The sequence below is a fragment of the Symphalangus syndactylus genome, chromosome 6, assembly GCF_028878055.3.
Source record: "Symphalangus syndactylus isolate Jambi chromosome 6, NHGRI_mSymSyn1-v2.1_pri, whole genome shotgun sequence".
In the NCBI taxonomy this organism is placed as follows: Eukaryota; Metazoa; Chordata; class Mammalia; order Primates; family Hylobatidae; genus Symphalangus; species Symphalangus syndactylus.
In genome coordinates this window covers 12,520,629-12,532,940 of record NC_072428.2, presented here as the reverse complement: position 1 = coordinate 12,532,940, position 12,312 = coordinate 12,520,629, and the positions used below count along the sequence as shown (strand labels likewise).

Below are 12,312 nucleotides of genomic sequence, written 5' to 3'. Positions count from 1 at the left end.
GAATAGAAGGCCTAGACTACCGAGCTGCTCTGGCTAGAGACGTCCTTGAGTGTCTCTCTCTCCCAGGCAATGGTGGCTGTGCTCTGGGGGGCCCAGGCCTGCCTCCTGTGGCTGCGTTCAAGGCGGCTTGGAGGTCATTTAGGCCAGCTCCCTCGGGTTCCCCGTGGGCTCAAATCAGGACCCAGACCCTTCTCTCTTGCCACAGCCCTGGGCCACCGGGGACTCGGGACTTCCTGTCTCCCCTCCGACTCCGTCCTAAACCATTGTTCAGAGGCCTGCCGCCTCCAAGAATCGCCGAGGGAGAAGCTCCCGGGGAACTGGCCTGCCCGCATCCCCACTGCCAGTAGCGCTCAGGGTCCCAGGACTCGGGTCTTGCTAGACCCCAGGGTCTCTGGCTCCGCACTGTGTCGCGCCAGTGCGCCTGGATTTCCCGTGAGCTTTTGGCCAACCACGCTCCGGGCTTCCAGCCTGGCTCCGCACCTGCGGCGCTCTCACCTGCGGCGGTGCCTCCCCAGGAGCCTCCCAGCCGGCGAGGAGCGAGGCCTCTGCAGTTCCGCAGCCCCGCAGCCCCGCAGTCCCGCAGCCCCGCAGTGCCGCAGCCCCGCAGCCCAGCGCCAGAGCGCTGCCCGGAGACTCCTTGCGGCCGCACGCACTGGGCCGATAAGAAGCATCCGCTTCAAATCCCGCCCAGCCGGCAGCGCAAAGCGAGCGGTTTGGGGAAATGCCGAAGGGACCGGGAAAAACAAACTCCAAGTCGAGTTTAACAGCCGAAACTCTCCGTGCCTACGCCGGCGGACGTGAAGGAGACAAAACAGATCCCTTGGCTCCCTTGCAGCGATCGATCCCGTTTACCGACCAGACTCACCAACCACTGCCCCCACCCCGCCCCCAGCCCGACAACTCATACCTCCCGCAAGCCACTAGTTTCAAGGGATGCGGAAGCCAAACACCCCGTGGTCCCCAGCCCCAGGTGACCCGCACGTGCACTCACCGTAGCAGGGAACCTGCAAGGCCGCGTTGTGGCCGCTGCTGCCTTCCTGGAGTTTGAGGCTGCCGTCCGGGGGCGTCTTGCAGGCGCCTCGCTGCAAGTAAAGATGCGGTTGCGCGGGCGGCTGGGGCTGCGGCTGCTGCTGCTGGGGCTGCGGCGGCGGCTGGGGCTGCGGGGTCGACGGCTGGGGCTGGAACTTGTTAAAGGAGCCCCGCGCCCCGGCTCCACTCTCCAGGGGTGTCGCCAGGTCCTGCTGCCCAGCGCCGTAACGGGCCCGGCTCTTGGCGTCCCCAAATCCCTGTGTTTTGGCGGCGGCCGACAGGAAAGTTGTGCCGAACTTGTCGCCTCCGGGAAATGCCCTAAAAGGCGACGAGCCCTCCCGACTCTGCGACACTGGGCTGTAGTAGGCGTCCATGGCAGCGGCCGGCGACTCGCAGTAAGAGACGCAAGTCTCAGCATTCATGCCTGGCTTGCGCGGGCGGCGGGCGGGGGCGCGAGCGAGGGCGCGAGGACGCCACCGCGCGCCTTGGCTGGGAGTTTGGGTACGCGAGGAGGCTGTGGCTATGCACTCAGTGCCCGGCCTGCTCGCTCTCCCTCCTCCCCTCCACGCCTGCCTCTCTCTCTCCCCCTCTTCTTTCTCTCTCTCTCTCCTCTCTCCCTCCTCTCTCTCTCTTCTCTCTCCCTCCTCTCTCTCTCTTTCCCTCCCTCCCCCCCTTCCTCTCTCTCTCTCCCTCTCTCTCTTTCCTCCCTCCCCACAGCTAGCCGAGGGAAAGAACGGAGGGCAGTAAAAAGATTCAGATGTTTCGGAAAGTTGACCAGATCTCCCAAACCCTCTTAAGGTTTTGCAGCGGAAAAAAAAAATAAGTAAATTTTTCCCCCGCCTTGCTTCTTCCTTTCCCCCTGTCTCGTCCCCTCCTCCTCTCTCCTTCCACTGGCCCCTGCCCCCTCCTCTCCACTCTTAAGGAGATGCTACTAACTCGCTAGCGGGGATTCAACCCGGAGGCGCCCGAGGGCTTTTCCGATTCTAGGCGGGGCTGGGGAGGTGCCAGGATCCCCACGGCTCCCGAGGCTAGGCTGCGAATTGGCGGGGTGTCGGAGCTTTGGCCTAGGGCAAAGGGAAATGCAAATTTTAATGACAGGTTAAAAAAAAGCCCCCCAAAATAAACCTAACAGGTTTTGACATTCGAAGCCAGGGAGACCACGGGCCTGCGGTTGCAAGCGAGTCCTTCGGCCTCCTGCACGCGAGCTCCGGGGCGCCGTTGCGGGCCTTCCCGCTGGCACCTTTTCCTAGGTTTCCAACCTTCCTCCCCATTCCCATTCCTACGGGAGATTAACACACACACAAGCCTTCGTCGTCCGGTGCATGGTCCACTTGCACGTCTTGTTAACTATTTCCCTCTGCTGTAAGGGCGCTGGCTGGGATGTAGCGGAATCTGTGCTCCCTCAAGTCCTGGGGAAGCCCTGGTCTGGGGCCCGGCTTCAGAAGCTTTAGAGCGCTGCCCTCTGCGCTCTCTTCCAGAGGCCGCACCGCGCACGCCCCACGTCTGCGCCCAGGCGAGGGGATTTCCTGCCAGGCGAAGTACAGAAGCGGAGTCTGGAGACCCCCTGACTTTACCCGATAGTCGCGCTGTCACCTGTTCACTCCTTGGGGTCAGGGGTTGGGGAGAGGGGTGAGACCGTCTCTTCTCTTTCTGGCTTCACTGCCCGCAAATGTAAAAGGAACTGCTTGGTTTTGATAGGTTGTGGTTTCACCACCAATGCGAGCCTCAAGGCCCCTGGCACCGCCACAGCAAGGGAAAAAAACTTTGCGCGTGCAGCCCCTCGATTTCGCTTCATGACGACCGTGCTAGAGATTGGGGCCCCCAATTTTCTGATGAGCTAACGGAGGCTCAGAGAGGGGCGGCCACCTGGTCCAGGTCACACAGCTGGGAAATAGCCCTCTGCTCAGGCTAGTCCCTCCACAGACCTGGAAGGCCGTGCGGACAGCGAGGGCGCAGAGGGGAAACTGGCCTCCGGCTGTGGAATGGTTCAAGTTGAAGGAGACCAGCGAGAGCAGCCCTCCTTAAACCGCTGAGAAAATCATTAAGCGAGAACGTACCTCGAGGGAGTCTGGGAGTAGGGTGAGAGGTAAAAGTGCAAGGTAAAATTAAAGAGGGTCTGAGCACCGTGAACCCAGGACTGTGGGTCAGATGTCAACTTTCTGCATCTAAGGTCTCCCAAAGAAAAAAAAATATCTAGTGGGTCGCGCTTCTGCTCCCAACCTCATCTGGGCTAATTCTTACCCCCACCCTACCCCTTTAGTATCTCTGGTCCTTGCTCCGCCGCCGACCGCGCGATCCCACATCTGGTTTCCATCGCCAGCTTACCTTGAAGTGCTCGTTAATAAAGATATTCCGCAAACCAGGCCAGGAGCGCGCAGGCTCCAGCCGCCCCCGACTCCATGCCCAATGGGAACCGCGCCTCACTGGCCGGCAGACCTTAGCCACTTGAAAGTCCTTTATTTATTGAGCTCCTGTTGTGCCAACAATCTGGCAATACAAGGCTTATCATACCCATTTTGCATATGGGTAGACTGAGACTCAACCAAAGAAATTTTCCAAAGTTAGATAGCAAAAAGCGGAGTGCTCCTGCCATCATCCTAAATGATCCTGTCCAGCAGTTTCTTCAAGTTCCTAGAAACTGCCAAAGTCTCCAGACTGTGCACTGTAGCATAGATGATTTCCCCTACCTGGAATTCCCTAACCTCATTCCTGCACTTTTGTCTGGCTAATGATTCAGAGTTCAGCCTAGAGCATCTTCCTCTAGGAAGACTTCCCATCTCTCCTAGTTTAAGTTGACGCTTTCGTTTGCCTCATCTCCGGCCCAGATCTCGTGGTTGTCTGGCTGCCTGGCTATGTGTGTATCTCAATCCCACTAGTTGCCCTACGGCAGCCTCCTACGTGCCTGGCACCCCACAAATATTTGTGGAATAAAAGATTAAACCTGGACCAGATTACAGCGGTGGCTCACACCTGTAATCCCAGCACTTTGGGAGGCCAAGGAGGATGGATCACGAGGTCAGGAGATAGAGACCATCCTGGCTAACACGGTGAAACCCCGTATCTACTAAAAATACAAAAATTAGCCAGACGTGGTGGCAGGCTCATGTAGTCCCAGCTACTTGGGAGGCTGAGGCAGGAGAATGGCGTGAAACAGGGAGGTGGAGCTGGCAGTGAGCCGAGTTTGTGCCACTGCACTCCAGCATGGGCGACAGGGCGGCAGGGCAAGACTCCGTCTCAAAAAATAAATAAATAAATAAAAATAAAATAAAATAAAATAAAGATTAAACCTGGGGCTGTAGGACTCTATCACCTCAGTTTATTCCAACTGCTCAGTGCAGGGAGTTCTGAGACTCTTTCTTTGGTTTCCCTTAGTGAAGGAGAGCTGGTCACCCACCCACCCCCTCTTCAAGAATCAAGTAGCAGAATTAACAGCGTGCTGGCCCTTCCTGTGCCTGTGCCTTGAGAGCAATGAGTTTTCTCACAGCAGAGGCCAGGTCTGTCTTGTTCACTGTAGGGCTTGGCACTCATAAAATGCTTGTTGAGTGAATGAATGAAAGTGTCCTATGGTTCCCAGGGGCTTAGAGATGCATTTTTTTTTATCAAGGAGTTCCAAGCCAGCAGCCTACTCCAGTCTCCTGTGCCCAACAGCTGCCTGCAGGCACCCAGAAAGTGGTGGCAATACCCCCACTTCTTTCTCCACCCCCATTCCTGCCTAAAAAATGAGGGAAGGACTATGAGAGGCAAATTGTGGTGGAGAAGGTTGGGATGGGGATGGCAACCCCAAGACAGGAACAATTGCAATTGTACACTCTTCCTAGAACCTCTGAACCAGGCGCACCCAATGCAAAAAATTGCTGTGTTTCATGCAGCATTTTTTGAGCATCACCTCGCCTCTTACCACCTAAACACTCTGAGCTTGTACTACCTGTTTAATTACTGCCTCGCTATTCAACCTTTCCCTGACCACCTGGATATTCAAACCCAAGGATTTCATGCCCTAAGCCAGAATCTTTCCTGTCTCGCCTGAGACCCTGTGTCCTTGGAACGAGCGCCTTTAGTCCTCTGCATTTTATCGTATAGCTGGATCCAGGAAGAATGAGCGCGTGCCAACGAGTGAGAAAGTACCTTGGGGACAACGTTCCGGGCAAGTCGTTTGAGTGTGTGACCTGAAGCCCTCATGCAAACCTCCACCGACTCCCTCTCCTAGGTCCCTTCCAAAACGTTCCAGGGACCGTGCTAATAAGAGGAGCTGGTTATTTCTGTTTGTGTTCAATCGTTTGTTCCTCTATTGGTCCTTGCGTAGTTGAAAGTGGAACCACTCTGCTCTGGTTCTTGGGCAAGGATGTAGGGCATCTTTCCAGCTTTCTGGCCACAGGGAGAGTGCTGGAGCCTGAGTCTGGGCCTGAATGCTGCTCTCCAGGTGCGTTCTTTCTCCCGCAGCTGAGGCTCTCCCTGGCTTGCTGCCTGATTCCCGTCAGGTTCCTTCACACGCCAGGCAGTTTCTGCGTGCCCGGTTACCTCACTGTGTACTGGGAGACCCAGGCGACTACACCCACCTCAGTGAGTCATGTGCACAACTCGCTGGAAGTTGCCAGCTCTGCAAATGGTGGAAGGCTACGATAACTGCTTCAAGTCCTGCACTCCCACCCCTGGCAAATGCACCGCTGGCTGCCCCTTTCTCCTTCCCTTTTGCTTCTCCCAGTCAGCCCTCCAGGAAGCAGCTTCCACATTCTGTGGCCTCAGGCTCCAGGCTCCCCACTTGGGAAGGGTGTGGGGACATGGTGAAGAAAAGCCTTTCTTCCTCAACCCTAGTGCTGGGTACCACCTCCTCACTGAGGCCTTCCTTCACCACCCTAGCTACCCCTGTCACATCTTCCTTTTCTTCCATAGCATCTACCGCGATCTGACATTATCTCCTACATTTGTTAATGTACTTAGTTTATTGTCTGTGTTCTTCCTAGAATGCAAGTCCCTGGCCACTGTCTCCCCAGTGCTGAGTGCAGTACTTGGCACATAGTGCTGCTCAGAAAATATGTTGAATGAATGATTGAATTAATAGCCCAAAGGACTGCCCCTGGCTGGGGGGTAGCTGCCCAGTCCTGGTGGCTCCGGTAGAGCCCAAGGGTGGGGGATTGAGTTGGTTAGAGGGTGCCCAGTGGGGAGAGAACACAGCAGAATTTCTTCTTTCTTTCTTTCTTTCTTTCTTTCTTTCTTTCTTTCTTTCTTTCTTTCTTTCTTCTTCTCTTTCTTTCTTTTTCTTTCTTTCTTTCTCTTTCTTTCTTTTTCCTTCCTTCCTTCCCTCTCTCACCTTCCTTCCTTCTCTCTCTCTTTTCCTTCCTTCCTTCCTTTCCTTCCTTCCTTCTTTCCTTCCCTCCCTCCCTCCATCCTTTTTTTCCCTTCCTTCCTTCCTTCCCTCTCTCTCTTCCTTCCTTCCTTTCCTTCCTTCCTTTCCTTCCTTCCTTCTTTCCTTCCTTCCCTCCCTCCCTCCTTTTTTTCCTTCCTTCCTTCTCTCTCTTCCTTCCTTTCCTTCCTTCCTTCTTTCCTTCCTTCCCTCCCTCCCTCCTTTTTTCCCCTTCCTTCCTTCCTCTTTCTCTCTCTTTCTTTCTTTCTTTCTTTCTTTGCCTGCCTGCCTGCCTTCCTTCCTTCCTCTCTCTTTCTTTCTTTCTTCTTTTCTTTTCTTTCTTTCTTCCTTTCTTTTCTTTCTTTCCTTCTTTCTCTTGAGATGGAGTCTCACTCTGTCGCCCAGGTTGGAGTGCAGTGGCACGATCTTGGCTCACTGCCACCTCCGCCTCCCAGGTTCAAGTGATTCTCCTGCCTCAGACTCCCGAGTAGCTAGAACTACAGGTGTGTGCCACCATGCCTGGCTAATTTTTTTGTATTTTTCTAGAGATGGGGTTTCACCATGTTAGCCAGGATGGTCTTAATCTCCTGGCCTCGTGATCCGCCCACCTTGGCCTCTCAAAGTGCTGGGATTACAGGTGTGAGTCACTGCACCCGGCAGAGCCACCACCTTCAGTCTGAGCTGCCCTCTACTCCCCAATTATCTACTGCACCACCACCCTGGCTGAGCACTGTGGACCTGTGAGGAGGGGCACCCCCGCTCCACAGCCTGGCACCTACCTTCTATGTAACCTTGCCTGACTGACCCAAGCCTTGACTTCCATGTGAGTCAAATGGGGACGACGCCCCCATCAGCGAGTCCTGTGCAGCACGTGGCTGGAGGTTGCCAGCTCTGCAAGTGGCAGAAGGGCTACAATAACTGCTCTGAAGCGTGTGGTGGCTGAAAGGACGTTTTGGACACTGGCAGAAAAGAGGGGAAGAGCCAAGATATGAAGCCCAGAAGCTTCTAAGTCTCGCATGGGAACCCTCCTGTCCTAGGGAACCCTGCGCACACACCTCACACTCTAGAAATAACGTAATAGCCACAGCCTATCGGCAACTGTTAATTACAAGTCAGCCCTTGCACACTGAGATCTTTGCAATCCCAACAATAGCCTTATGGTGGAACTATTATTCTCGCTCTATAATGGTTACGAAATCGAAACACAGACAAGTGAAGTAATAGCTCGGGGCCACACAGCAAAGCAGAGGACTTGGGATTCGAACTCAGGCGATCCAACGTCAGAACCTACGGTCTCAGAAATCCCTGGAGCCAAACACTACGGGGACCGGCGGACCGAAAGGTTCCTAACTCCTTTGGACCTCCAGGGCTCGCAGAAAAGGTGCCACTTCTCCAGAGCCGCCGGGGCGGGCGCGACAGCAGCGAGTCCTCGCGGGTCCTCGGCGCGCTCTCCACGTCCTCCGCCGGGAGGAGGTCAGCATCGGCCCTGGGCACCGGCCCCCAGCCGCCGCAGCCCCTGCCCCAATCTCCCCGGAATGCGGACGCCGCCGCGCCAACCCGAGCCTCCAGTCGGATAGAGGCAGGGAGGGAGGCACTACCCACGACGAGTGCTCTCCAGGCGCTGCAAAGAGCAGGGGTCGCTTAGGGGCTTTGAGACCGCGGGCGGACCTCGGGGGAGCAGGCGTGGGACCCGATCTGTGCCGGCTCAGCAGGGCCCCAGCAGCGCCCCAGGGTCGCCCGCCCTTCCTCCTCGCCCACCTCACGCTGGGACTTGCACCCCGAGTTTAGGGGCTTAGCCATTTCCGGAACTCGGGCTAGCGGACGCTGGGGAATCAGGCGCTGGGAGAGGCCTTCTCAGCTGCGTCTCTCCTGCCCAGCATATTGTGTTGAATGAGGCAGGGGAGTGAGGGGGTCGTAAAGGAAGCCCGCATTCATGGGCACACCTTCATTTACCTGGGAACAGCGCGGATCCCAGAGGTGCGGGATAAACGAGGCGTTCCAGCCGCTCGCGCGCTGTTTGGTACCCCGCGCCTATGAAGCGCAAAGCAGGAGCTGATTGGAGTTTATACAAACTGACCAACCCCGCCGCCCGGGCCCGCTGGAGGGAGACCCACACCTTTGCCCTCCATATTCGCTTCCAGGCTCTGCATCCCTGCTCTGGCGGAGCCGGCCACCCGCTTTTCCGCGCGGGGGCTGGGGTTCCCGCCTGAAGGCGAAGTCCAGGTGCGCGATGGAGCCTGGTGCCCCGCCCTCTCTGGCAAGGGCAAGGCCAAGGCCAAGAGCGCAGGGGGGGGAGAGGAGCTCCGGGACCCGCGGGAAACCTGGCTCGAAAGCCCTGGAGGCGAGCTCTCCACCCTACTCGGTGGCCACCTTAATTCTCATTGAACCGAGAGGAAGTTGTTGGAACCGGAAGTCGGCCTCTGGGATCTGAGCCTGTCCACCCTTTGCAGATCGGTTACAGCCGAGGAAAGCACAGATATTTTAAGTCCACACATAATTCCCACGTCATTAGCCAAACCCCAGTCCAGGTGTTTGGAGAGAAGCCCCGTGTGCCTACTTGTCTTCTCCCCGTCCCTTCACTCCTGGAAGCTGGTCCTTTAAGGTTTCAAAATGTGGCTGCAAAAGATTGGTGGTGGAAGAGGTAGGCCAAACGCAGCGCACATCCAGCGTCCTATCCAGGGTCCTCAGGCACCTCCTGGGCAGACGCGAGGCCTGTTTCTTGAGGTGCTTGGCAGGAGGAGTGGATCTGCCTTTATTCAGCCTTAGTTCCAGGGAAGCCAGTAGGAATGTTCTACCCATTTCTCAGCTGGGGAGTTGGCGGCAAAGGATTGTGATGGCCAGGGGGATCTGAAGACCCTTCAAACTGTGTCTGCTTGTGCCTGGCTGTGGAGAGTGGGGGAGGGCTCAATGCTTTCTGTAGAATCTCCAAGGAGTTTCTGGTCCCCAGAAGGTTAAGCTCCACTGTCCTGGGCAGAGCTGGCCCTTGGGACAAAGCATCCCTCTCCCCAGAGTTCTCTCGGTTCCCTGAGACCTGGACCTCACTCCCTTCCCCCTCCCCCCTTTCATTCTGCAATGCAAAGGTCTACATGCCCAGCCTGGCACTGCCCAACTGACAGCCTGTGGGTTTGGGGAAGAGGGCTCTTCTGGGGTGGGCAGCACCTCTGTCTGGTAAGGAAGGGATGCTCCTTCCATCCCACCATTCAGAAAACCAGCTTCAGCTGGAGAGAGTCAAAGGGGCAGGCTTCCATGGGGACGGGAGAGGGCTGGCTTCCTGATTCTCTCTGGCTGACACTCGAGCTTGGTTCTGTGTCCACACCTCCTTCCCTCCTTTCCCCACTCCTACTCTCCTCCATTCCCCAGAGCCCATCGTTCAACCTTGTGCCATGGCTTCACTCACAGGAGGGAGCATGGCCAATGGGGAGACAATTCCCTTGTCTCCTCCCCACAACTATGGCCCTGGGCCTCCAAGAGTCCTTCTTCTCTAAGGTTGCATTTGTCTGTCCACCTGCCCCATCCCCCAACCCCAAGAGTTGGTGGGCGGTCAGTGGCAGCTGTGTTGACTCCAATTCCAACCCTCCCTCCGCCGTCAGTATGGTCTCTGGATTGGGAGGGGGCTTCTGGATTCTCTCCAGGACAGAGCTGGAGTGAGGCCTCTGTGACAGCGGGGAGGCCTGTGGGGTGGTAAAATTGGGAAGGAAAGAGGCAGCAAAATGCTAGGACAGCGGCTGCATTAGTGGTGAGGAGCCTGGCTTTGAATCCCAGCTGTGCTGCTTACTGGCTGTGTAATGCCTGTAAGTGACTGCCTTCACGGAACTCAGTTTCTTCTTCTGTGAAATGGGGATAATAATAGCACGGTACCTACTTCATAGGATGGCTGCTTGGATTAAATGAGATCATGCTGACTTCAGATTTTCCCACCCTTTCCATATTGGACACTGCTGTTTTAGACACCCTAGCCCAGGCTGAAAAGCCCCTGAAGTGATCATTTGGGGTTCCTGACCTTCAACAGCTGGGAAAATGGGTTATATTTACCCACCTCTTCTACCCACAGCTCGCCCTGGGTCAGGGGCCTTTCAAAGCACCAGGAGTGAAAAAGCCAAAGGAATTAATAACTCTCACGGTCCGGCCCTTCCTGTGGAGGGCCCCGCAGGGAGGTGGGGGGCGCGTGTTGAGTGGGAGAAGGTCTTAGGGGTAGGGTCTCTGCTGCTCTCCATCTCCCGGCTCTGACCCACCTGGCACTTTAAGTAGCACCTTCTTCACCTTCCTTGATTCGCTTCGTGAGCTTACTACTGCCTTGTGGAGTAGGGTCTATGTCCCTGTTTTACTGTTAGGGAAAGGGGAGCCCAGACAGTCATTGCCCTTTTGCCGAAGTCACCGGGCCAGTAAGAGGTCAGGTTGACCCTCCAGCCCAGGGCTCCCGGCTCCCAGGCCTGCTGTCTTTATCCCGGCAGCCACAGCGCGCCGGGGCCTCACAGACGGGGGCGGGCATGTGGCCTTAGCACCCCCTGTCTGCAACCTCCCCCACCCTGCCCTCCTGCGGCCTGCCTCCAGAGGGAGGGGTCCCTGCCCTAGCACCTGTCCTAGGAGACAGCCGGAGCGCACATTCTGATCGCATAATCCCGAGGCTTGTGACTGGCAGGGAGGGGGGCTGAGAGGAGCGAGGCGGACATAGGGGAGGGCAGAGCCGAGGGGAATGCACAGGGGAAGCACTAGGGTAACCTTGGCCACAGAAAGAGACAGAAGGAGGGGTACAAACATGGGGCTGCTTGGCACAGTGCGCGGCACATAGTAGGTGCTTAGTAAGTGGTGGTGGTGATTATATTTCGATTGCCTCCTGCTACTTATTAGCTGCGGTCCAGCCTGTGCAACTCCCCCGATCCGGTCGGTAGTATCTGAGGACTCCAGTGGCCAGACCTCGACCCTCTCTCCCACCCCGCCTGAGGTCCTTCCTTCCCCAGGACCTGTGGGCGCACAGCTGGCCTCTCCATACTCCCCCCACACGCCCAGAGCAGGCCCAGAGCGCGCAACTGCGGGCGAACTGACACCTCTCCTGGCGTCGACCCCTCGGTCCAGAGCTGAGTCCAAGGGCCTTGATTGCCGACCTATGGGCGGAAGCGCAGCTCAGCGGCTTTGTTTCTCCATCCCCGGCCCTTGGAGAAACAGGGCGGCGCGCGCTCCCAGGTCGACTAAGACCGGAGCGAACCGACTTGCAAAACCGCAAGAGCAACTGATGGGATAAAAAGAAACACCCAAAGCCATAACCTCGTGTGCCGCTCGGGCCACTCCCGGGGCAAAGAGGCGAGGCCCGGAGGAAGCAGGCTCCGGAGGTCGCTGGGAGGTGGCTTCTTCGTTGAACTTCTCGAGCGCCACTGCTCCCCGCCAACCGCCCCCCGCCCCGCGCATCTCAGCCGATCCGCGCAATGCGCTCTCTCTCGGTCCTCACTCAAGGTCTTGGGGCCTGAAGGAGGCTGGGCCGCGCCCCGAGGAGGAGCCGCCCGCCAGAAACACCCAGGAAAACACTCGTCCTCAGGGGTTGGCTGTGGAAAGAGCTTTGGCTGGAGAGCCTGGTCCCGTGTCCTGGCTGTGTCTGCGCAGTGACGTGCCTCAGGGCCTGGACACCAAGCTTCCTCTCTCTCAAACTGTTTCCCTCAGGTGCTCTGCCAAGCTCAGGAGCGCGGAAACTCCTCGAATTCGTTTACAGTTCCCGGTCGACTTTTTCAAAGGGTGGTGGAGAACGCGCGCGCGAGCTCTTGTAAAGCCAGGCAGAGCTGGTTGCTGATCCGTCGTCTGTGGTTGTGCCATCTTGGGCAAGTCACTTCCCTCTGTGCCTCCGTTTCTTCACCTGTGAAATGGACGTGATTATTTCTATCTCCTAGGAAAGTTGTGAGGATCAGAGATCGCGTGGGTAGGTGCTCCCTTAACTTCAGTTCTTATTCCCACTT

At 56.9% G+C, this 12,312-nt stretch overlaps 1 protein-coding gene across 1 annotated transcript in view; it reads right to left on the bottom strand.

Annotated features, from left to right (window-relative positions):
• Positions 1-1,528, bottom strand: part of ALX4 (ALX homeobox 4) — a 51,260-nt gene extending 49,732 nt beyond the window's left edge. Inside the window, exon 1 of the mRNA XM_055281846.2 lies at positions 992-1,528. Within this exon, the coding sequence (XP_055137821.1) occupies positions 992-1,451 (460 nt within the window). The 5' untranslated portion in view covers positions 1,452-1,528. The remainder of the gene's footprint in view (positions 1-991) is intronic.
• Between the last annotated feature and the right edge of the window lie 10,784 nt (positions 1,529-12,312).